Raw genomic sequence first — 25808 nt, 5'->3', positions numbered from 1 at the left:
GGTCAGATCACTCGACGCGGTTCAACGGGACTCCAGTTTAAACCCTAACTACTCATTATACTTGTATATCCTTTATATTTATATAAATCTGAACCTGAATTTGTGACATAACTGTGGATTTGGTGATACTTTTATGGGTAAAGATAAAGTAGACTAAGATAGTTGTGTTATAGTTATCGGCACGGATATTGAGCTCTCGGCGGAAGAGTGGGGATCGCTTTGCGCACTGTACACATAAGGCAATAAACCAATAAATCGCTTCTGTCAGGTGAAGGTCAGGGCTCAATATCCGTGCCGATAACTATACCTGTAGGTAGCCAAATAAAAACTATGAAAGCAAGACCGCGCAGCACGCGCGAATATCTAATTAATATTTCATAAAATATTACTTTTACATATCTAACTCTCCTACCACGGGTCTGCTGGAAGAGATTTCAATAAATGGTTAAATAAAAAGTAAATAAATTAACATTTGTAGTCTGCTGAAAAATTGTTGAATTATAAACGATGAATTGCCTTCGACACTTCTATAAAACATCAGATGCATATTGTAGATTCACAGAAAATGTTCTTACGCACAATCGATTATTTAGACAAAATGGATGACCGTCCCACGTTAATAAAATGATTTATTAAATGGAACTCGAACGTTTTTCCTCAAAAACTAGTTCAACAATAGGAGAATTTTGTTTTGAAATACAGTTAATATTTTTAAACTATTACGACACCATTTTTGTGAAGTGGGTGACAGTTCAGTGGCCCGTTTGTGTAATCTGTGGCAGCGAGTTTGACGTCACGGGATGAAAGAAGGGCTATTCTATTCTTATATTCGAACCTAATAATAAAATCGAACTCATAAGTACCTACACCTGTTTGATCCAGTTTATAGTTCTAGTTATTAAACTGTAAAGTTCAAAGCGGGTGCGGCAAAGGTTTTCCTTCCATTCACGTAAACACTCGTTGAGTGATCGCCTCGTTTTATTTTAGCGTTACGTTTGTTTCATCTCACCTACATCTAATCACCTATCTTACATACCCACATTGTTTTAATTGCTGTATCGCATGTACTTATTATCTACCTCGTAAATATTGTCACTTTTTGTACTTACCATTAATTAATTGCGAACTGAGAACATAAAATTGCCATTATTGTTTGTATTTTTCTTGAAGGAGAAAGTTTTCTCTAAGTAGATATGTTTATGGATTTTCTAACTTTACGTTAATTGTCACACAATATCTTTCATTTCACAATATCTTTTAACATTGCGGATAATGTATAACTCTGTGTTTAATTCCTTCTTTGCCTTCTGTGAGTAAAAAAAAAATTCCTTGTTGGTAACTTAGTATTAAAGAAAATATTTTTTTTAATTGTTGAGAAATCTTGGTAAATTAATTACATTACTGGGTACCTACGTACACTATCTACACTCAATACAAATCACGGTCTATAACAACTTCACAAGTGAAATAAAGTTCAAGGCAGTAGAAAGGTGCTAGTGTTTACATCTCTGTATGCAGGCCAGCCAGTTCGCTGAAAGCGGATCTCCCGCCAAAATGCTCAGTGCGCGCGTAGTGTCCGCTCGGGCCAGTCCGCCAATCAGATCGGTTCGCGCCTTGGGCCCGCACGCGCGCGGTTATCAAAATGCGAATGGCTCCAGAGCGGCGGGCGGCGGCATTAATTAAACTATAACAAAATAACTTATAGCCGGCCGTAATCGAGCACGGAGTCAAAGCACAAGCGACCTTCGCGCCGCGAACACATCCTGCGTGCATATAGCACAATAACAAAACAAATACAAAGTACACAATAAATAAAACGACAAAAACGTCGCGGTCCGGTTTGGCTCTCTTCGTTTGCTTCGCGTTTATAGCGAAAGAGTTTAATAAAAACAAAATTGCTTGTAAAGTGTCTACTAAGTCTTCAGTTACGTTTAAAATGTATCCATGAATGTGTTGTGATAAAATAAAACTAATAAAATTAAATGCAATTAAAATTTAAGTGCTCTTCTTGTTAGAAGTTTGAATTAAATGTCAAAAAGATAATGTTAATAACAGAACGCGCGAGTGTTGTGTATTAAGTGAAATTATAGTCTTATAAAGTTAAAGTTACAACATAAGTAAATATAAAGTGACCGTGAAATAATTTGCAAGTTTGGTACGGCGGGCGTCCTCTTGATTACCATACGAGTACCTAAGTTGCTTTGCATATTTAATTCAATGCGGTGCGCCTACACAGTTTATGGGTCAATACACTTCACGAATTCAAATAAAGAAGAATAATGCTCGGTTCACTGTTTATTTTATTTTACTGGGTGATGATTAACTTATGTACTTATGCAACTATGACATAGGTACATGTATATGGCAAATGAATGTAGTAGAGCAACAATTAATTTTATTTTACAAAACAGCCTTTATTAACGATTCCTTAACTTATATTTTTGTTAGTTAAATAACACACAATTCACACGGTAAAAATTTAATATCTAAAAAGCTGTCCAAATAAATGCCGACGGTGACTTACAAACTTCTTGCACATAAACAAAGCGTTTTCTTAAATAGTCTTTGAAACCGGAAACAAAAGAAAGTGGAGATTATCTATGAAAGACAACCCTTTTCCGATGCGAATCTTATCCTAGTTGCTGTCTAATTGTAAACTGTTGTAAGTGCTATCAACAACTTATTGTTACATGGTATACTCGTTTATCTGGCGTACTATCTGCCAGTTATCTTTTGTTTTTAAAGTATAAAGATGGGTCAGGCCATCGTGAGTGGTTAGTCAGTGTAGAACCTCATTCTGTATTTGTTGTCCAATTAATTTTGACTCTGTGGTGTTTATTTTTTGTGGTAAGTGGCCATTTATTTTTGCATTTTTTTATCTTCGTTGCTGAAATTACATAGTCAGAAGTTTATAGAACAAGAAATTCAATGGAACAGTAGATTTTATTGTTTAGACTTAATGCTTGATTTCCCTCTACCAAAACAAGAAAGCTTCGTAAACCTGTAAGGCCGAAGTTCACTGAAAACATAAACGTCAGTTTTCTTAAAACAATGTACGCATGTACCTATAGTATAGTAAAAAAAAACATTAGTAGTAAATCTCTAATGTATCTTTTGTTTTCAAAACAGTTGTTAACAGCGGCAGATGTAAGCAAATTGTAAACAGACGTTGTTTATGAAGTGAAATTATCTGCTTTCACACATCATTTGATCTAGCGGCTTAATTAACTTCGATAGTAAACACACCTATTTAGAAAACATAACTTACAACATAATAATGTGCTAGCAGATGGTCGATCTATAAAATCAAATAATTTGAATCTTCGTAAAGTTCCCATACCTACATCATTAAATGAATATCGACATAGAAATAGCTATTCAAAATCTACCAAAACTCTACTATTTAGTTCAAAGTAAATTATGTACTATTTGACCTAATTAAACCAGGCCTAATTAAGTCTTCCGGATAGTAAAGTAACCGAGTTAATTGTGAACATAGGTTAATTAGTAATGTAGGTGAACGTTACAAATTCTTCTAGGTTGCATATTGCATTGTGTGTGACCTTCAAAGAACAACAATATCTAACTAACTATAAAAACTAGCAAAAAAGGCTTGCGAAATATACCTACGTCTAGGTAATTAACAAACTGGGATTTCCGTAGTCGTGTATGATACAGGCAATTAATTTTATGCATCTATAACAAGAAAGAAAAATATTAAAAATTCACGTTCATAAAAATAATTTTAGGAACAGTTATAATCGACCTAGTAGGGCATGACGGAGAAGAATGTGAAAACCATTCAATAATTATTAGAATACAAAATTACATAAACAAATAAATATAGTAAGAAATAACCCTCTGACCTCAACCTCAAAATTCTATTTAATAATATAAAATTACAAATCCTTGAGCACAATGGATGTGTCATGTGTTTAGCGTAACTATTTATTAATCTTTGGTGTCGCGCTTATAATTTTTAATTTTCCGCTTATTATTACTGCAGCATGACTAAAGAGTCTGCAGTTTTTGCTTTGTTTCCTACATACTATTTGGCGGTTATAATTAAATTTAGTAATTAGTTTGACCGCCATTTAACTTTCAAACTGATGAGCAAGTAAAACCCGGCCTCTGACATTGAATTAATAATGACAACGTCTATAGGAAACAGGCATGATTTCTATACCTTTTCTTTAGGTAATGTTATGTATTTTTATGGGCCTTAGTTGCCTGAATTAAAGGAATAAATAAAAAAGTTGGTAAATTATTAAAAAAAAAATGAATTTAATATACCTATGTAATTGAAATAACAAACAGGCTCGCATGTTCGGAAGTGCCCCACTGAGGCGTATAGTTCCGACGGAATCCATAGTTGTCTGAGTACGTACCGTTAGTCACACGCGATATTGCCACTAATATGGGCAATGAGACGACTGCGTCAATATTAATGCTATGTACATACATACACGCTACTACGTATATCATAGTCACCATTATTGAAACGCTCAATTACAGTTGGTTTCGGTCAACGGGTCGAAATTATGGAGATAACATCTAAATGATACGAAGTATTTAACCACCTTTAGGTATTTCTGCTAACTTTGCTGGCAATTTTATGGAAACGTCCTACTATTGAATTTATCGTACCGATAGGACCACTAGGACCAACGAGTTGGGGCGTATTTTTGCGTAATTTTACACACAAGTGTCAGTCGTTTCACAAAATTATGTAAATGTGAACATACGAAAAGTGGCCGGGTCAGCTAGTTTACAATGAAAAATAAGGGAACTCTGGACATGCGGGTATAATTCCCCCAATAAGCATTATTTAGTTCATCAATTGACATTATGAACTTATAAAATGAGGGACATTCGAACACTTAATAGATACTTTAGTCACAGTGAACAAAAAAACAGGAGTCCTCGTCTATGTCTTTGCCTAATTACGGAAAAAAATCAAGAGTTAGAATTTATTCATGTCATGTGTGCTATTCCTCAATTAATATGCGAACATTCTGCTTTACCTGATGTTCAGAAAAAAGACTGAAACACTTTATGTACTCAGAAAGCGTAAATAGGAACAAAGTTTTTTAGCTTTAATTCATAGATTGCTTGTGTTTCAGCTATGGCGGGTAGCTGCCGGTGGCTCTTTTGGGCCTTAGCACTATGTGCAGTGCAGCTCGTGCTGTGTTCTAACCAGGAAGCAGTTGAAGATACAGTCGCACACGCCTATGTGTAAGTTCCTGCTTCTTCTTTCTTTCCTGCCATTCCAAGTTGTTGGGAGTCGGCGCATTCCTCTACTTCTCCATCCATCCACGCATAACAAACTCCTTCTCGTTACAAGTTCCTACTACATAGATACATACAATTTTTTTTCTGATGTTAGATAAAATACAAAAACCAGTCAATGTAAAAAAAAAAAACTACTACTAACTGAACTGTGAATTCTGAACTCATTTCTCAGAGGAAACCGCTTCCAGAAACAGTGTTAATGGTTTTGATGTTGCTACTACTGTCTTTTTAAAAGCTTGTAAAAATATGAGTCAGCCGGTAATGAAAATTTATTATTTAAACGTTAGTGTCCTTATAATATTATGTCATCGTTACTTATAGAGCAACTAACTAAGCAACTTGCGAATACAAGGCTAAATAGTTTTTTATGAAACAATTGACTGGTATGTATGTAACACTTAATGAATATGACATAGTTATAGTCAGATATCCTGCGATATAAGTTCCGAGGACAAATATCACGGAGATAAGTGACGTCACACTTTATCCAGCTGTCGAGTTTAGTAGACCGTTTCGTTCCGTTAGGAGTTAGGATGTACGCTGATAAAATAATATGTCAGATGAAACCTGAGAGAATCTATGAAATTGGATTTTTCATAGAGCGGCATTCACTGAATAAAATGACCAAACTTCTCTATATGCCAATTAGTAGGTTTGATAAAAAATATATATTCTACTGACTGGATTATAAGACACAATAAGAGTGCCATTGATTCAAAATGACAACTGCAAGAAGGGCATACATTTTTATATTGTTACTTCTCACTAGCTTCATGATACACACAAAGCCGAACTCTTGATGCCTAAACTACTCATTTCAAAAATGTTAGTCACTATCTATGCTAATCATCGTCTTGTATTTGTATCAGGCCATCATGGATGTACAAGTGTATACCAGAAGAGGGTTGCGAGAGGACCACGCACCCTCAACACGAGACCTTGAGGAACGTCTCCACAATGATGTTCAACAGCCTGGATGTCTGCCGAACTGTTTGCGGCCGGTTCGGGGGACTCTGGCCACGGCCCGTCACGGCCGCCATTGGAATGCAGACTGTTAAGATACATCCTAATTATATCAGGTATGTGAAATACTTTTTAGTTTTAGGTAGCTGTGGAAAATTGACTGAAATATCGATTTGTTAACCTTTGGAAGGTAATGTAGAAGTTGAAACGATAAATACGCTACACATCTTCAAGATCTTCAAAAACTATCGGTGTATAGTCGGTAGAAACTAAAAGCACTCAATAAAACATGTTTTATTTTGACCGTCTTCAGAAGTGAATGAGTTAATTTTGCCCAGTAAGGAAGGAACTGCAGGTATTTTGGAAGCTTTGTTCTTCCGAAAAAGCAGTAAGCACCTACATAGTAAATAGTTCAGCGTAATCGGCGTAATATAGGGATTAAGGCGAGGAAGTGGTCAACAATAATTCCATAACCGGCACGCGCATCTAAGGCGCCAAAAGGGGTCGGAGCGTCTGAGCGGGGCGAGGATAACAATACGCGCGCTAGCTTATAACTAAAAGTCGTAAGCGACAAAATGGTTTTGTAATTTTAATATTTAGAAATGATAATTTAATAAAAATTCCTACTACCATTTTAAAGAGTATGTATATACTCAACTACTAAAAAAGTTAAGAGGCTTAAATCGGTCCCGTTTGCCCATAATATGTGAATCTCTTTTTAAAAAGAGGTATGTTTGATATATTTTTCTCTTATATAAAGTTACCTAATCATGTTTCTACAACTAACAAAATAAGGCTTATATCATGAACTTTCAGGTAACCAAGTTGTATTTTGATCCGTTTTGTATTTACTGAGAAAAATTGACATCCTTGGCGCCAAAAATTCCAATTCGTCCTCTTAAGTTCCATGAATGGCGACTGTCACTGGGTCAATAGGCGTACTATTGTTATATTGTTGAGATCATAAAACTACTAATCCGATTGTTGTAGTGTTCTACGAATGTTTTCGATGATCTTTACACTTGCTTTAAGTAAGACTGTTTTAAAATTTTAGGATAAGCATACAATAGCTAAGTTAATGACATTTCAAGTATTTTTTGAACTAGTACATGGTATTTAGTTTTAAACTGTTCAGGTATATTTCCTAGTTTTTTTGCCAGTTCAATCCGGATTGCCTCACTTGATTTGGCGCAATGTGTGCCTTGAAGGACATTGGGTCGATAGCGACATATTATTAACATACAAAATTCTGTCACTCAATACTTAAGCAGTCCAAGTGATGTACTTATTCTACATATAACATTTGTGACTTCTAACAATGATTTATTTTATCATCACCGTCTAATGGTGAAACCATTTGTGGTTTCAGTTTTAGGAACTACGCACAATTTATCTTTAAAATTATTAAGTTGAGTACACATTCATTTTCCTACGCACACATCTATGTTTTTAAGGCCCGTAACATGCATTTAAGGCCCATATAGGTATGTAAGATACGTCCTCGTGGCTACGCTCTTACCGAAGATATTAAAAAAAGTCCTTGTTACACAGGTCCACTCAATCGTTTGTTATTGATTTATCGATCAATAAACATGTTGAAACAATAGACGGCAAATGTCACTAAGTGTAATTAGTAATCAAATATGGTTCCCGGTCGTTTCACGATGCGTATCATTGATTTATCGAGGGTCATCTGTGAGGTTAATGATCATCGTTATGTCAATAAGATGCGATTGCTTTTACGTAAATAAGTACTCTACGTAATAAGTACTTACCTACCTTTATTTACAGCAGTTATCTGAAGAATTGTGTCCCTAAAATGATACTTAGTACAGAATCAGTTGATCGCCAAATATGTTACCGTATTAAAAATATGTATACTTAATTCTTTCTTTATCTCTAAGTTAACACAACATGATAGGTACTGCGACATTTGGCCACAAACTTCGCATGTAAAATTATTAATATCGCTGTGTCGAACAGGAAAAATATATCGGAAACTCCCCCGTGTTATCGGGACTGGGCCAAATAATATTGTTCTACATAGTAGGTATTTTAAGTAGACTTTTGTCTTTATTTAATAACTAGCTTCTGCCAGCGGTTTCACCCGCATCCCGTGGAAACCTCTGCACGAACCCGGATAAAAAGTATAGCCTATAGCCTTCCTCGATAAATGGGCTATCTAACACTGAAAGAATTTTTCAAATCGGACCAGTAAGTAGTTCCTGAGATTAGAGCGTTCAAACAAACTCTTCAGCTTTATAATATTAGTATAGATGTGTGAAATCTGTGGTACACGGCGAGTGAAACCGTGCGTTTCACGGTTGCATAGTGACGATTGCAATAATTGCTTGTGCACCGATTCGCATTGTAACATTATGTGTAACTGCTGCACATAGTTTCCCCAACATTGTGATCACGAGATAAGAACAGCAAACAAGCAAAACGCAATCAATACACAATTTAATAATATTTATTTATATATCAGTCATGTTTGTTAATAAACACGGGAAAGATTCTTAAATTAATAAACAATATTTTGTTGTGCTTTATAAGATGTTGAGTAAATAATAATAATTGTTGTTGGTTGCAAAATATTTGCTATGCAAAATTAATAATATGAAAAAATGCTTTCATTTACAAATGATAAATGTTGTCATAAACATTTAATAAAACATTTGTGTGCCATTAATTTTTGAAATTCTATTTGCCATGCTTGCTGTTAGCTACGCTGCGTATATTTTACGAGGCACTAACTTTTGGGATGAACTCCGCTAAACCACGCTCAGCCGACACCCGCATACGTCATTTTATAGCGGTAGTGCGTACCTACAGACAACATAGTAAACAGAGTAAAGATTGCCAAATCCTATGTATAATGTATCATATTTTTTGACTGGAGTGAACCCGAGAAAGTGATCATAAGAAGATGATGGTGATAAAAAGATTTTTTAAACAATAACGTGGTCTACCGGCCCGCTACTTGGTCTGCTGAGGAGATACGATTTGACACATTATGATTATGATACTATATGATTATGATTATTACTCAGATCAAATTATGATAATGTGTAAAATATTAGATATTTATTCATAGGTGGGTAAGTACCTATACTTCTTTGAGTTCATTGGAAACTACTAAAATAAAACATGACGTAAATATTAATAAATTCGTGTCAGGAAAGAAAGTGGTTAGCTGTATTTTTGTCTAGGCGAAGTCAAAAAAGCCATTCATAGTCCATTTATTTCCATGCCGATACAGAACTGAAGAAAAACAACGAGCGGCTGTTCACAAACATCACGTGAACGATGAAGGAAAAGCGCTGAAACATATAAAAACACGTTACATAATGACAGGTTCATTGAAATCGACGATACACTTTCTTTTCTTTTTTATAACTTCCCAAAGTTATATAAAGCATGTTTTCTTGTTAACGAAAAGTTAAAGAAGTTGCATCCTCATAGCACGTTAACCCCGCTTGCATTTTAGCTGAAAGTCTGACAAATGTGACAGAGAGAAAGTGACTAGATCAGTCTTGTTTTTCAAGTAAAGTATACGGTACATTGTACGTCGTTGTCACATCACAACACGCAGGTGTCTCGCGGGCGTCTAACTCGGCGGATCTATTCCGGGCACGGGTGACACTGGTTGCGTCAGAGTCGCGCGTCACAACACTAACGCATCGACATTATCACCTGCGACACTTATTACAGTGTACACTGCGCCTAAGAATAGTCAAACTCAGTAGGTGTCGTAACACTTTGGATAGAACATCAAGGGGATCGGTGATCGTAGCCAAATATCGTCTACCACTTACGCTTTCAACGAGTTATGTGTTTGTGATTCTTCACATTTTTATCAAATAGAAATAGTTTTTGATTTGCCAAAAAACTCGATCACATGTTCCTTGGCTGACGTATGCCAGTATTCATCATTGTAGTTGTGCTTTGCATTGTAATGTCTTTCCATTTAAAACATAAGTAAGTTTCTATGTTTTTGGCGGATATCGCACCTACATGGGGCCGCATGCATTTATCGTTATCGGTAAATGGAACAAACACTTTTTTTCTTATCGAATATTGACCCATATAACAAACTTATAGTTCACTCTTTCAAAATCCGGTTAGATACTAGCGTAGGCTACGCGGTTAGACTGCCCGATACCCACATTGTCCAGTTATTGTTTAAAGTAGCCAATTCCTACTTCAGCTGGAATAATCTTACCGTAAGCCACTTCAGTCATAAAAATATGCTTCTTGATATTCAACAACCCACGTTTTCCTTTTTTATCTGCGGCTAGTAAAGGCGAGTACCTAGTTACATCTATTGTTAGTTACAACTTATGAACTAAGTTCTGTTGCGATAAGAAAAAATGTTGTATTGTTACATATTTATCCCATTTATTTAGAAAGGTTTTTTTCCGGGTGTGCGAAGTAGTAGTAGAAGGAAAGAGTAGTTCCCACTGGGACGCGGGTAAATGCGGGAAATAGGCTAGTTTTACGATAATACTACGACGACGTTAACGAATAAGTATGGCATTTAGGATGTAATGGAATGACATATTTACAGTAAGTTTAAATAAACTTTATTCTCAACAAAAACATACAATGCTACTAGCTTGAGAACAATACAAAAAAAATCATACACGTTAGCTTAGCATATGAATTTGAAACAGGAAAATCTCTCATATGCTTACTTATAACAATGATAACTTTAAAACATTATGTTGCCATTTTCAATTAAAGTGCATGTAATTTTAATAACATCAGTAAGTTATTATTGTGAATAATTATTTCTTCAACGGTCCGATCAACCTTGGCCGTGATAACCTCTATCCGAGAATAACGCCTTTTAAAAATGTATAAATCATGAATACTGCTTGACAATAGGATGGCGTTCCCACGTTCGAAGCCACATAGTAATGTAATGACAAATATAATTATACTGGACAAGTTATAGGAAGGTTACCTTTTAGTTCTACAAGACTTCAACCATGTGATAAACACAGCTGCACATAAAACAATAAATTATAAGAATTGAATTGGAAATTAATATTCTTCGAATTCTTTGGGTATATTGCAGACTTATGTTGAAAAGAAAAACACAGGTGCAATTCAGGTCTTGAAAAAAAATTCCTACATATTCACAAAACATTAGTACGTAATATTATTTTGTTAGTTTAATAAAACACATGTTTTGCTATCTTATGCATGATATGGCAATAAAACACAATTATATCTTACTTATTGGTAAAATGAAAACGCGTGTAACAAACTAAAATATTTGATGAACATTCAAAACGGAAACTGCCATTAAATCAATTGAAACACGTTATGAATGATATCCGTGCACTACACATTAATATCGTAAATAGGAAGGGCTAACCAGAATAAATCTGTTCTGGGTGCCATCCAACAGTTTGACAGACTACGCTCTAAAATTATCCGGGGACCACTTCTAGATACTTTATAACTTTGTGTCTAAACCATGTTATGTTATTATATTCTTATAATACCTACCTGTATTAGTTACAAAACCGGTAGTACAGTAGACCGCACATCAGTGGTAACTGTCATGCACCTTAACTCAATAGTAATAAGTACGATTTTCCTATAAAACTGTTACCACCGACCTGAAGTTGACTGTACCTATGTATCGTTAATTTTTGCATTTTTATCTCACGATTGCAAAACCAATTATTTTTGATAATTCTCGTACGTACAGGATTTGTATCCTGAACGTGCATTCATTTACGTTATTTGGGCATAGTTAATCCAATGTAATTTTGGTAGAGTCGTAGAATTGACACTTTATGGCGTATTTCAAATACGTCTGTCTTCTACAATTTGAACTAGCTCACACTGACATTCTTACTACGTTAATCGTTCAAAATACATAGAGCATATTTTAGTACAGATAATATCGCGATAAGACTAGTAAATTCTACCGAGATAAAGAAGATTATAATCCTGAACATTATATATGTACACAGTTTTTTTAGGATGTCATATCTGTAGGTTCAATTCGTCAGATAACCAGGCAAGTTGCAGTTAATTGACCATCCTATATTTAATAGGCCGCAACAATATCTGCTGTGATAAATATTCCGCTGTAAGTGACTTTGACATCAAACTGTATCACATTCAATTGAGGACGATCGTAATCTACGAATAAATATTGTACACGATGACATGTTATACAACGATCGATATGAGATACTAACAAGTTCATATAAGGTCGCCGACCAGGGGTCAACAACCTTGGGATCTTTACATAGACACGATAAATGTTTATCTTGCATTCAAAGTGTGCAAACTCGGATAATGAATGTGCTACATTGGATAACGGTTTTAGGTGATACATTTAATGAATGCTTAGCGACAGTCACTCGATACCTATTCGAAATAGGGGGAGGGTTGTATTTCCCCGAAAACGATGACTCGTTCAGTGTTCGTGTATCCTTGCTGAGCCGCTGTTTAAACTGTTCAATAGAAAATATTTAAGTACTTAGTTGCCTTTTAGCTAAATCATTATAGTAGGTGTAAAATTAGCCAAAGTTAGAAGAATTTAATTAGTTTCTCAATATCGAATTCGATTACATAGGTACTGTAATTTATTATTAAATCTGACCGTGAAGGAGAATATGAAGTTCATGTTAGGTTATGAATAGGTACATGCACAATGCTCGTCATTCTACATAAACGGGAATAATTGTGAGATTTCTTTGTTTACAACAAGACTGGCGGCAACTCGGGTAATGTGATTCGTCACAGCTGTTAAAGGGTGAACAACCTGTCTTAAACACAAACGGTACTTCGACCTACGACCTTAACGTCGCTCATTTAGCAGTCATGATCGCTAACTTTGGTACCCATGTGAATATCCGCCCACTATAGTACTATTTTGCCATGCGAACGATCGCTTTATACACTAGCTGTTATGTCGCGGATTCACTTTTGTTCCGGGGGAACTTCTGCTCGTACCTGGATGAAATATAGCCTACATTACTCAGAAATAGCTTTTCAACCGTAAAAGTCAAATCAGTTCAGTCGTTACGGAGCCTTTGGGGTACAAACAAAAAAATATTCCTCTTCATTTTATTATTATCGATTAAGTTTATACTGATTTAAAACACTACAACTATTTAACCATTTTATGGATCTATGTAAATTTCTTTATTACTCTTTAAGATTAGAATATATAGAATTGATGGATTTCTTGGAAGAGAATAAATTTTCTAATTTAATACGTTCCACGATGAATATCGATTTGACGGTTTCAGGGAATATGTAGATATTATCCTGGTTCTAAAAACAATAGCATTGTTAAAATGACCGTTTCTATCTAAAACAATTGCCTAGTATCCCGAATTTAGTTCACATTATCCTGTATATATGAATTTAATAATACTCTCATACAACATTAAGTTAATTAAATAAAATTGCCAAAGTTGATAAGAAAATATCAAAAAGGTTCTCTCTTATCCTGTAAATGACTCCATAGCACAATTCTCTAATCAGAAATTCAATTGGGTTTTTCTTCAATTCCTAGTAACATTGGCTCCAGAAAAAATATCTGTTTTGTGTTTATTTTATAACGCTAGACAGGCACGTCGAATTGATGTGTCGATGCGAATACCGTAGGAAATGATAATGCAATGGAATTGTTCTGTAAAACTTTTTTGTATTCTGTATTTACTACATCGCTGTTTGTAGCGGATGTGGCAGATGATTAGTCGTGTCTATGGCTGTGTCATTTCCGTTTTATTGACGACCTTCGCTTGAAATCGTTTTGGCGTGAATAGGTTTTAGTTTTTTAAGTGAGGAAAATAATAATAGTGTCATGTAGGTTTATTTTATGATTACAGTAAATGAATTATGAATCTGAGATATTCTGGGCTGATAGAGATTGTTAAATTTTTTAATAAAATTTAGGAAATGATGCAGTAATGTCAGGGATTAAGCACCTACTTCTACCGCAAACTCTGAATTTTCTTTATTTTTCTTTTAATTAAGAAAAAAACATCGCTCATTCCGCACCTTCCGTAAGATTTCAATATTACATAAACAAAAATTAATAAGCTACTCCTAATACCATGAGTGAATAAAAGTAAATACCTAAATAGTCCATGTTTTAGATAAACCCTAAAATAATCGTCCCTCTGCTGGGCCTCCTCTCACACGAAGAAGAATTGAGCGATTATCACCACCACCTTTTTTTGCAGATTCGACTTACAAAGCGTGCCAACAGAAGCTCTGTCGCTGATGGTGGAAATGACGAAGCTGGTGGCTCCAGCACTAGTGGCCGAGTGTGATGGAGAGGTGACAGACATAGTGGAGACTCCCGTCATGGTCTACCTCAACGTGAAGAGTAGCAACACCTCGCTAACTTGGAGCACTAGTGAGGAGTATAAGCTGGATGTGCAGACTAAAGGTTTGTTGACAGAAGACAAAGTAAATATGATGATGTATCTGTAGGTGAAAAATTACAGTTCAAAATTTCTTGAGGTCTTATTTAAAGGACTGAATTTTTGTACTATATTTTACAATAAACTACTAACGGAATGCTAAATAAGGTACTTATTTTTATCTTTAACAACTCCAATGTTTATATTACAGAAGACCAGATCTTAGTTCACGTGAATGCCGAAACGATATACGGCGCGCGCCACGCTTTGGAAACCTTCACCCAACTGGTAGCATCTGACAAACCCACCTTCTCCGACCAGCATGAATGCAGCCTCCGTCTTGTGTCTGGTGCTAAGATCCGAGACAGACCGGTCTACCCTCACAGAGGTCTTCTACTTGATAGCAGTAGACATTTTATACCCATGGAAGATGTGAAAAGAACTATAGATGGAATGGCGATGAATAAACTGAATGTATTCCACTGGCATGTTACTGATACGCACAGTTTTCCTTTGGAGTCTACTAGGGTGCCGCAGTTTACAAGGTGAGGATCCTAATTAAGTCGTTTTTGTTAATCAATCAGAGGGAATTTCACTAGAGTAAATCAGGTTCCATTAGCCCTTGGTAGTCTATAATGGTAGACATAGTTTGATGATGTAATCACTAAAGCAAAATTTTTAAGTAAATCTGATAGAATAATTATACAAATTGGACGACAAAATGCGGCATATAGGTATTAGGTACCTTCGGCTGACCTAACTTAAACTACATAATTTTTAAAACGAATCCAAAAATGGCTCGGCAAAGAAAGTCTTTTTTAATACACAGACGATATCTCGTTTTTTTACTGTTGGTAACTTACCCAGACTTTTGCATTTCAAGGTATGGTGCATACTCAGCGAAAGAGATCTACACGGCTGAAGAAGTTCGGGAGCTGATCAAGTATGCTCAAGTGCGCGGTATTCGCGTGGTCATAGAAATCGACTCGCCCGCACACGCTGGTAACGGTTGGCAGTGGGGACCCGTGAGTACAACACTACAGTTTATTTATTGTCTTTTAGGAAACATACTTAATAAGAAATAGCCACATAACAAAAGAAAACATTAAAAATATTGATGGATAAAATGTTTATTCGTTTTAGCGCTGGCCCTTAAGAACTCTTTCCTCCAAGTCTTTCCCTTCTATGTAGATTTCGTTGTGAAGCCCAAAATAATTGTTTAGACCCTGTACCTTTTTTAGTTCTTCTGCTAATTTCTCCTCAGTGGTCAACTCATAAACATTCATTAGTCAAATATTTATGTCTTGAAACTTCGCAATAAGTCTACCAATAAGAATAAACCACTGCACTTACAGGAAATTTATCATGTACTTATTCACCTTAATCACCAATGGTCATAGTATAAGACTAATAATTTGTATTAATGTCTGTCCTTCCGCAATTCGTTGGGCACGGTTCCAAACCTGAGCTACTACTAAGAAGTGTGTAGTAGGCGCATTGATACACTGTGTTGATGAACTTTACTTGCTGCTATTCCAGGATTGGATCATGTGATACTTTGTGGCAGGTGTACTGTTTCGAAATGTCGAAGTGCTCATAAGATATGCATCAAAATGACCAATTCCTGATCTAGTGAGCACCTTTAAGAAAATTTGAAGAGTTTCTTACCGGCTTTTTACCATAGGGACATACAGTCTTACTTTTCGGAACCTCAACATCTCACGACTGATTTTTCATAATGTGAAATTTAAGTAGATTCCTATGCTACCAGCGGCGTTGCTTCGTTATTTATGAACATGAAAGCAACTACAAAGCATTTTTATGATTGAAGCGTTTTTTCCTCTTTTCTCTGGCAATGTTATTTACTTAACAAAAACCAGAAGTTACTTCAAAACAACACCTTAAAACAAACCTTCTATCCTTCCTAAAACATTTTTTTCTACTTTTCAGGAATACGGTCTAGGGAACCTAGCAGTTTGCGTGAACAAGTGGCCTTGGCGCAGCTTATGCGTGCAGCCGCCGTGTGGACAGATGAACCCCGCCAACCCGGCACTGTACCGGGTGCTCGGAGACTTGTACAAGGACATCGCTGAGGCTTTACCGGCGCCGGCGCTGCTTCACGTCGGAGGTGACGAGGTAAGGATGTAGTGGTGTTAAAGATTCTTAAGCTTTTTACAATTCTGGAATGGACTGAAGAAGGAAGTTAGTCAGTGAGAGCGAACAGAGATAGAGTTGGATAACTTTTCAAGGCTTTAGAAGGCACGAGTAGTTTAGAATCATTCTTTGAAACAACTTCAAAATTTTATGTTGACACATACTTAACGGATGATAATCGGTGATTGATGGCAAGTTTTTTCAGATTTAGTGAACATTCCTCCTTAGGAAGATTGATAAGTTAAATATATTTTCAGATATAGTTACTTTTTAACCTTCAAATTATTTTTCCAGGTATACGTCGAATGCTGGAACACAACAGAGGAGATCACAGACTACATGAAAGAGCAGAACTATGACCCGAACACTGACGGTTTCTTCAAGCTGTGGGCGGAGTTCCATCAGAAAGCCTTGAAAGCTTGGGACGAGGCACTTGAGTCTGTCGGAACCCCTAAACAACCCGTCATGCTGTGGTCTTCTGAACTCACGCAGGCACATAGGATCTTCAAACATCTTGATAAAGATAGGTGAGGTTTCCGATCCTTAAGATATGTCCTTTCATGGAACCAGGGCAAATTCTTGTAGGTTTCCCTTTCGGAACGAGATTAACTATAATCGTAAAATTTTCTAATCCCCGAATTCCTGGATGACACAAGCCAGCATGCTTTCGTACATTGTTAAAAGATCGTCAAGTGATTGTATTTTCTGATTCCAATCAACTAAATCCATATCTTAGCTTAAAATATCAAATCTATTTTCTATTTTCCCCATTCCAGATACGTAATTGAAGTCTGGGAGCCTGTCAGCAGTCCCCTACTGCACCAGCTGATAAAAATGGGGTACAAAACGGTGTCCATTCCTAAGGACATCTGGTACTTAGACCGAGGTTTCTGGGGGAACACCAAGTATAACAATTGGAGGAGCATGTATTCACATACCCTGCCCAGAGGTGATAAGTTCCTGGGAGGAGAAGTCGCTATGTGGACTGAATATATTGATGAACAGGGTCTAGGTGAGTTTTGATTCGTTTTTTGGTAGATTATACGTCCACATCAAAGTAAGATTGTAGTTTTGTGTTGGTTGACATAATATTGATATACATAGATTGTCTTTGAGGCAAAATATTGGCTGTCTTTAACTTTGAGGAACGAAATAGCTTTATTTTTATCTGCTTCGTGTAAAAATATGTTATCAAAATGACATGTTGCTGTAACCTCTTGTCAGATTAGATTAGATTAATTTGTTTGCGAAGACTGTCCCAAAAGATAGGCATGAAAATATAACTTTTTCTAACGATGACAACATGTCATGCAGGTCATTAGGTTTTCGCTTTTATATTCTTGAACTACTTCATGAAGTGAAGCTTTTATCATTTCCTACGTTCTTTCCGAATCCTCTGTTACCTAGTAGCAAATAAATCAAGTCTCACCTAACCCTTTTATGGCGGCTTCACGCAACTGCCGTGCATTCACGGCTGTTTTCCGATCAGTGTCGGTATTCAATCGTGCGACAAAGGGTTTGCGCTGCTTTTACGCATTCCGGACTACAGATAATTATAGATATATTGCCACTGCAAAGTTATTGCAGCAACAGCTTCTACGTCGATGTTGCGTCAGGTTTTCTCGAACGATTGAGAGCATCCCGTTAACGTGATGGGCACAACTTATGCCGTGAATTCACGCAAGAATTTTCGCCTTATGGAGACTTATGTGGCTAAACTTAACAATATAGCGTCATTAACTTGTGCAGACACTCGCATCTGGCCCCGCGCGGCGGCGGTGGCGGAGCGGCTGTGGACGGACCCCACGGCCAGCGTGTACGTGGCCGAGCCGCGCATGCAGCGCCAGCGCGCCCGCCTCATCAAGCGCGGCCTCAGCGCCGACGCCATCTCGCCCGCCTGGTGCACGCAGCACGACGGTAAGTGCTTCTAGGAACATTGCCGCACTGGAGACAAAGAGACACGCCTTGATAGATAGATGATATTGTATTAAAAAGTCAGGTGCCAGCCTTTTTAAACTGGCAGATTTTCTGAAGTCATTTCTGAAGTCATTTCAGCTTTTGAAAATTCATACTATACCCCTATAAAACAATTGCAATGATTAATTGAAGATCTGTAATATATTTTGAATAACCACAAAACTGATCCGGCCTTTTTAGCCATTTACCAAGATTCAAGATTTGTCTCAGATTTGTCTCAGGCATGCCCAAAAATTTTTTTGTGTAGGCACACAGTCACTACAAAATTCGGCTCTTACCATCTGTATTAAATGTATACGTAGAATTTATGGAACTGTGTACCTACCTACTAATTGTATACTATTGTGCCTTAGTCATATTCTAAAATCACCAGCATTATATTAGGTATGCAAGCAACGTCAATTCCATAGGAAATATATTGTTTTTGATAAATATTGAATGGTATATTACTGGTAAAGCAATTTTCGCCATTTTTTGTAGTTAAATTATCTGAACAAAATAATTCATCAATTTTCTATGTAACTACGATGATGGTAAGACTTATATTATGTCTTGTATCGATCTCGACTATAGGAACTCTCAAAACAAATATTTTTCAATTTAATTCATAATCTAAAATTATGAACAAATGCAAAAAAAGACTTAAAACGCAATTTACAAAACGAGGGTTCCTATTATCTTTTATATAAATATTTCTATATATTTATGAAGCTTAAAATTTATTATAAGTGTACTTATTAATTTTTATAAACGCAGGGCATTTTGTAAGCAGTGTAAGAACTTACTAAAATGTTATTGTACATTTTCATAATAATAGCTCTAGTGTTAGTATGCGTAATTTATTCCCCTTTAATTCCATATATTATTACAAATAGTCTTATGTACTGTAATGACCAACGTGCATTACAACTATATACTGCCATTTTAATATATTATTCAGTCATATAATAATTATATACCTGTTTACACATTTATATAAAAAATTGGTGCTATGAAATTGTTAAAATTGTATATAATCTTTTTGAATAAGTCTAGGTATTTGAGGGGCCATTATAAAATATCGGCTGTACCGACCGATATCTTACGTATATATTAAACTTTACTGTTTATTAATATAAACGTAACTAGCATAATATACTAGACTACTTGAAATAGCAATGCAAATTAATGCAAGTGACTAATTAGCTATTAACACTAATAATTAGGTTGTAATATTTCTGCAAGTACCTAAGTCATATCCTATTTTGTTTGTTATTTTCCATTTTGGATTGTTTTTTTTTTTATATTGTAGAACCAGTTCTTATATTACGAAGCTACAATTGTTTATTTCATTATTATTGGCAGAATATAAGGCCTCTGGGTGTAAATATTCCTTTGTTAACACTGTTATAATAAATGTACACGTAAAATTCTGAAATATACCGAATTTATTGTGATATATTATAATTTAGATTTATTATACTTAGTAATACTGATCTATGACAATTATATAATAAAATTGCTACTGTATACAGATTTGGCTTATTATTTCAAGAAACTTAAAAGTAACCTTCCTTTACCTAATAGGTAATCCTGACCGAATACCTTCTAGTTGATGAAAAGTTAGATTTCAGGCTTGAAAACGTCTTGACAACGTCTTGACAACGCAATATTACAGAAAGAAAACATTTTTATCTTTTTTTTGAGATACGTCACATTGTTATAGGACGTGGGGCAATTTTGATCCATCTTCTTTAAAATTACTTTCCTTATGTGTATTTCAAGTGAAGTCGATCCCAAAATTAAAATATAAATAAAAAGATGACAGCTTCGTCAGTTTTCTGAAATGATGTCACAGCACTTTTTTACAAGAACCTACCTTGATTATTATAGAAAGCCATGAAGTTATAATTGGCATCAAAGGTTTCACAGTTTCTCAATACTATAAACAGTTTTTAAGTTCGGCAATGAGGAGCTCAATGAGCCTGATTTAAAATAAAATACAACAGTAACTAAATTCTAAGTACAAGAGCAACTAATTAGAAAACTTATTTACATACAGATCCAGGTAACAAATATTTAAATCTACATGTACAGTTTTAACTATGACTATCTAATACATTTGAAATGGTCTTAGAAAATACTGCTAGTAGTTACAGATATTGCCTACCGATTTAATTACATACTTAAGAATATAATCAATAATTACGAAACCTAGTTAAAATATTGTCCTCGAAAGTAATAAGTTAAAGTTAACATTGACTAGAAGAAAATCACGATAGGTAAGTACTAAACATGTTACCATTCACTGTCTAAAACATTCAAATGCTGGTTTGAAAATCCAAACGTCTTTGGAAATCCACATTTTTCTATTGCAAAAATTACATCCATAAAAATAATTAGATGACGACTACTCACACAAATCATAAAATATTCTACCATTCTTCTATTTTATAGAAACTGATAAAATAAAAATGAACAGAAATACTTTTAGTACCAAACAGAAATTGTCCAATTAAATCGAAACATTATTTCTTACTCTATCATTGCCATTCTTAGCTCCTAAACTGAGATCATTGGGCATCATATCATGAAGAACTGTGTCGCTTCTAAAAATGCTGGTAGCGATCCTACTGGCCAGTCTTTCCGATTCCCTTATATCATCATCTTTGGAATGTGACGTCAGATCTATTTCTGTGTCAGTGTCACTGTCGCTGGTCTCCTTCTCACGTCTTGGGGGACGGTAAGCAAGGTTCTGCGGTTCGTCCATGTCTTGAACTGAAGTTCCACAAGGGCAGTTAGGTTTAGACATTACTCTGAGATCAGTTGGGATTTCTGATTCCATTTGCTGGGGCATCATTAGAGGTGGGAAGGAGAAAGGCTGTTGCATCATCCTTCCATCATCATTGTATGGCATCTGTGGCATTTCGTGAACATTCGCATTGACCGGTGGGATTGGCTCTATGTTTGTGTTGTGGAGGTAAGGGTCTTGGCGCGGTGACTTTAGCTCGCGATTCTCGAGTGTTCCAGGCGGCTCCGGGGAATCTTTGCCGTTTGGTGATTCTGGCCCTTCTGGTGAAGAATCTGGTTTGCCGTGACCTGAAAATATGACAGAACCGTATTTAATTGAGAGCAAGTTACCAAAGTCATGAATAGTTGGACAAAGGTAGAAGATAGAGATAAATTTTGAACGTTTTCAAGTCACAACTAATTATTGATTTATTATACTGTAAAACTTTTATAATTAAGCCGTAAGTACCCAGTGTTCTCTATTATTTTAACAGTTTCCTATCCAAATTCAACTACCGTACTCGCTCGACAACTTCCTTGATAAAACTACTATCTCGTCCGCTGCATTGTAATCGTAAAGAACTTTTACCATCGCGACTTTTACAAATATTAAATTAAACAGAATGTGATGGTTATTGAATAGGAAATCAGAGGGTACGGCTCTGCCTCAGCCAAGTCTCCAGCAAAGCGGGAGAGGCCGTATTATCCTTTTCTCGAAAAGATTTGCGGCTATTGCTCCCCTTACATCTCTAGTGTGAACAAAGCTAGGGGTAAAAATTTTCGGCTTGAACTTGCTGTCAAATCTAAGATTTTACTAGACATAATGAAAATCCTAGCTTCCAATATGTGACTTTCCGGCCAAAATCCCAATCCATTTATTTTTGGGATAAAACAGAAAGAAGCAATTGTATGCTTGAACTTTATGTCTATAGTATAAATATTTTTTCATTTGGTTAAAAGTCACAAACTGTGTATCTAATGTTGAACCACGACAGATGTATATTTCACGTTCATTGGTCAATAGAGGAATTTACCTTTTCTGCTCCTACTAAAATTGACCGAATCATGGACTTAAGTAGTCATAAAATAATCTCGTACTATTCAAGTTAAATCCAAGCTCATATGTCGTAAAGTCAATTCTAAGTTTCAAAGGATTTCATACATAGATGCGATGAATATCTAATTCACATTTCGTAACGATAATTTTAAAATTAAGCACGAGAAATTGTGGCTCTGATATTCTCAGTTTGGCAATATGTCGTTACAAAATATCTCACATTCAACAAAATAGTAGCCGTCTGGATATGCGAAAATATCTGGATTCCCGCGGGGCCGGAGAAGTAACATCTTGGTGATATTTGCTTGTGTCCTTGCCCGGCGTATAAAAATACGTCTTAATCGGTGAAGCTGTTTTGCCGAAAACTTAAAAAAAAAAAACACACACACTACTACTATTAGCTTGACGAGGTCATAGATTTTTCTGCAGGGGCGGACCCAACAGCATTTTCACACCTGCGAATTAAGGCACACGTAAAAACGGAAAGCCGCGTGATTTTTCCGCACGGAAAATCCAAGAGTATGAAAATGCTGTAACTGTTATAGGATAAAAAAGTGAGTATCCTTCTAAATACCTGATAACGGCAATGGAGGAGAGCCAAGCCCGAGGCACCTCATCCGCCACGCATCCTGCAGGAGTTGCAGTCGCGCTTGCTTGCGCCACTTCGCGCGACGGTTCTGGAACCACACCTGGAAAAATGCCTTGTTTTCTTACATGTTCACCTACTATGGAATAGGTACTTTGTTCATATTTTCGAGTAAGTATTTATGTATTTGCATCGTGTCTGGCTTCATGAAAGTAGTGGTAATCTTTGGATAACAATAACCATCAAATTTAATTAAAATAACAATGCGGCACATATCCTTGCAATTGCTGCAATTTAAACGTAGGAAAATGTCAAAAGTTTGCAGTTTACAAAACAGCGCAATTCATGGTTTCTGACAACTTCAGTCTACATTGGTATTTTTAACTTAATTCTTTCATTCATATAAACGCCTAAATGAAACACCAGCACATGAAGTACATAGGTACATTAATGTAAAGGAAATCACATTTTAAACAATAATAAAATTATTTAATTTTAAAAAATTACCTCATAATATAGATAGTTCGCAGTAAAACCGATATCGAACATCTTTTTAGGTGCGTAAACTCTAAGTTTACAACTGAATGAAGAAAATAGATATGGCTTTTTCCCATGTGCTAGTTTAGTTTCAAATTTCAATTTATTCTAAACTAATTTATATCTTGAATTGCAATATGCGTTTATTAACCATATTGGAAATCATTCAATGGGGTTGGGTTACTGGTGTGAGTTTAAATGCTTTTAAAGATGCTCATAGTTTAGGTACTTAAGTAGTTGGGCGGCAATATTAAGAGCGAATTTCTTTCCAATCCTATATCCTTTATTATAAAATGTTCCGTTAAAGTAAGATAGTGTAATTTATTAAATTAACGTAAGCAGTGTTGCTTATGTTGTTTAGAATCAAGTATTCGAGGATGTAACGATTATTTATTTTAACTTCATCTTTTTGGTCTTGTTTCTAAGTTCCGTAACGGGTAGATGGGAAAATGTGCTGAAAAGTTTTAGGTACCTATGATGATCCGCTCATTTTGAATATTTCTAACTTACTAAACTAGCTTTTTCTTACTTTAAGTAGTTCTGAATAATTAAATCATCACTTTCAAAAATTATATTCAATAACTCTACTTCCCTTACCTATGCATGTTCAATCGCACATAAATTAATTTGAAAGATTAAAAAAGGTTCAAAAAGTTATCCGTATTGAAGTACGAACAATAAAAGACGTCCATTCAACCCCAACGCTTTTATAAGTTTTGATTTCGAATTATTGACATCCCCTAAAGTAAGGGTTGTGGATTGATCGGAACTTCTGAGAAAATATTGCGCTTAAAATATTTTGTTTCATCGGGTGCGTAGAATATTAAATTGATTAAATAAATATAGGTATTATTTTCAATATTTTATATAATTAATTGTGTATAAAAGGATTATCTAAAAACAATCAGTGTTTGTTTGAACGCACTATCTTAAATTATATTGGTGCGATTTGAAAACGTGTTTCAGTGAGAGATGAGAATATTATATAATATTCTAATATAAAATATATAGAAATCTTATATCTATGGATAGATAGCTTATTTACTAGGAAACTTTTATCCAAGCGTGTGAAGTAGTTTCCACGGGACGCCTGTGAAAATTCTTGTAGCAATTTTGTTTGTAGTTGCTCTAGTGATCGCATCACACCTGCCGCTTTTGGGATCTTAGTTTCTATAAGCGATCCGAAGCGAAGCGACTTTAAATAAATATGGAATCAGTTTTTGCATCCTTTATGCACCATAATCCGTCCTTCCTTGTTGGTAACAGGATTAAGATTTAAGATTCCTTATTCTGATTTAAGATTCCTTGACAGTAACAGGATTTGAAGAAACTCAATAACCAAATACCTAACTAATACGTCGCCTTAGGCTGGCAAACATGCAGGCTACAAGATATAAAGAAGATGAGAAACTGAATAAGTCTTCTAACGAGGTCCTCGTAGCGTTCATATAATTGTTTCAATTTTGAAAGCTCATATCAACAGCGTAACATCACATTATCATACCAATTCTCCTGTCCTATTAAATCAAACACAGTTAGGATTCAAAAAGTAAGTAGTTGACTACCTACTTGAAAGAAGTAAATGAGATTAAAACCTACTTGCACTCTAGCCTCAGAAAGACTGATCCTCAGCGCTACTTCTTCTCTCAGGAACACGTCAGGGTAATGTGTCTTCTGGAAAAGGGACTCCAGCTCGCTTAGCTGCTGAGGAGTGAAGGTCGTGCGGTTCCGACGCTGGCGGCGACGCCCGAACATGTATTCCGTGAGGAGGTCCCCAGGCAAGGGTGATAGGTAAGGACCAGCCATCTTGACTGTCTGATTGAATTCTTTACTCTTTGCACTGTAGTCTACAAAAATTCTTTTTTTAAACTTCTGTCATTATTTATTCTGGCCAGTAATTGGGGCGCTTTTCATTCTTGTTTGACTAGTGATGATTTTTCTGCTGCGGTCGTAGAACAGCGTACGTTGCAGATCATAGACTTCCAGAACTTTTCTTTTTAACACTTATTTAATTTATTTAATTAGACAAGTAAAAAAAAAACAAATGATGAATAGTTCATTAGGA

At 35.7% G+C, this 25808-nt stretch overlaps 2 protein-coding genes across 3 annotated transcripts; one reads left to right on the top strand and one right to left on the bottom strand.

The window, feature by feature from the left end:
- The first annotated feature begins 1570 nt into the window (after positions 1–1570).
- On the top strand, positions 1571–20309 carry LOC110378367 (chitooligosaccharidolytic beta-N-acetylglucosaminidase). Of its 2 annotated transcripts, none has more exons than XM_021337589.3 (10): positions 1571–2187; positions 5124–5235; positions 6162–6371; positions 14481–14689; positions 14875–15208; positions 15547–15688; positions 16614–16799; positions 17112–17344; positions 17594–17829; positions 18567–20309. In XM_021337589.3, the coding sequence occupies exons 2-10, from the start codon at positions 5126–5128 to the stop codon at positions 18746–18748; spliced, it is 1842 nt and encodes a 613-aa protein (XP_021193264.3). In that variant the 5' UTR covers positions 1571–2187; positions 5124–5125; the 3' UTR covers positions 18749–20309. The 2 variants fall into 2 exon arrangements, with proteins under 2 accessions (XP_021193264.3, XP_063892907.1); XM_064036837.1 differs by lacking the exon at positions 1571–2187 and adding an exon at positions 2283–2847.
- Positions 20310–21056: 747 nt separating this feature from the next.
- Positions 21057–25555, bottom strand: LOC110378388 (paired box protein 6 homolog). The gene is made up of 3 exons (XM_021337615.3): positions 25343–25555; positions 23195–23309; positions 21057–21872 (listed from the first exon to the last, which is right to left on the bottom strand). The coding sequence occupies exons 1-3, from the start codon at positions 25547–25549 to the stop codon at positions 21289–21291; spliced, it is 906 nt and encodes a 301-aa protein (XP_021193290.3). The 5' UTR covers positions 25550–25555; the 3' UTR covers positions 21057–21288.
- Positions 25556–25808: the final 253 nt, after the last annotated feature.

The sequence above is a fragment of the Helicoverpa armigera genome, chromosome 11 (genome assembly GCF_030705265.1).
Source record: "Helicoverpa armigera isolate CAAS_96S chromosome 11, ASM3070526v1, whole genome shotgun sequence".
Taxonomy (NCBI): Eukaryota; Metazoa; Arthropoda; class Insecta; order Lepidoptera; family Noctuidae; genus Helicoverpa; species Helicoverpa armigera.
This window is presented reverse-complemented; position numbering and strand designations above follow the sequence as displayed.

Excerpts from the sequence above, each read along its gene's own strand:
- LOC110378367 (XM_021337589.3), top strand. The coding sequence starts at position 5,126 with ATGGCGGGTAGCTGCCGGTGGCTCTTTTGGGCCTTAGCACTATGTGCA. Across the intron at positions 14,690-14,874 it reads GCTGGATGTGCAGACTAAAG|AAGACCAGATCTTAGTTCAC; the intron begins GTTTGTTGACAG and ends TTTATATTACAG. Across the intron at positions 15,209-15,546 it reads AGGGTGCCGCAGTTTACAAG|GTATGGTGCATACTCAGCGA; the intron begins GTGAGGATCCTA and ends TTGCATTTCAAG.
- LOC110378388 (XM_021337615.3), bottom strand. The coding sequence starts at position 25,549 with ATGGCTGGTCCTTACCTATCACCCTTGCCTGGGGACCTCCTCACGGAA. Across the intron at positions 23,310-25,342 it reads TTTCTGAGGCTAGAGTGCAA|GTGTGGTTCCAGAACCGTCG; the intron begins GTAGGTTTTAAT and ends GCATTTTTCCAG. Across the intron at positions 21,873-23,194 it reads TCCTCCATTGCCGTTATCAG|GTCACGGCAAACCAGATTCT; the intron begins GTATTTAGAAGG and ends TCATATTTTCAG.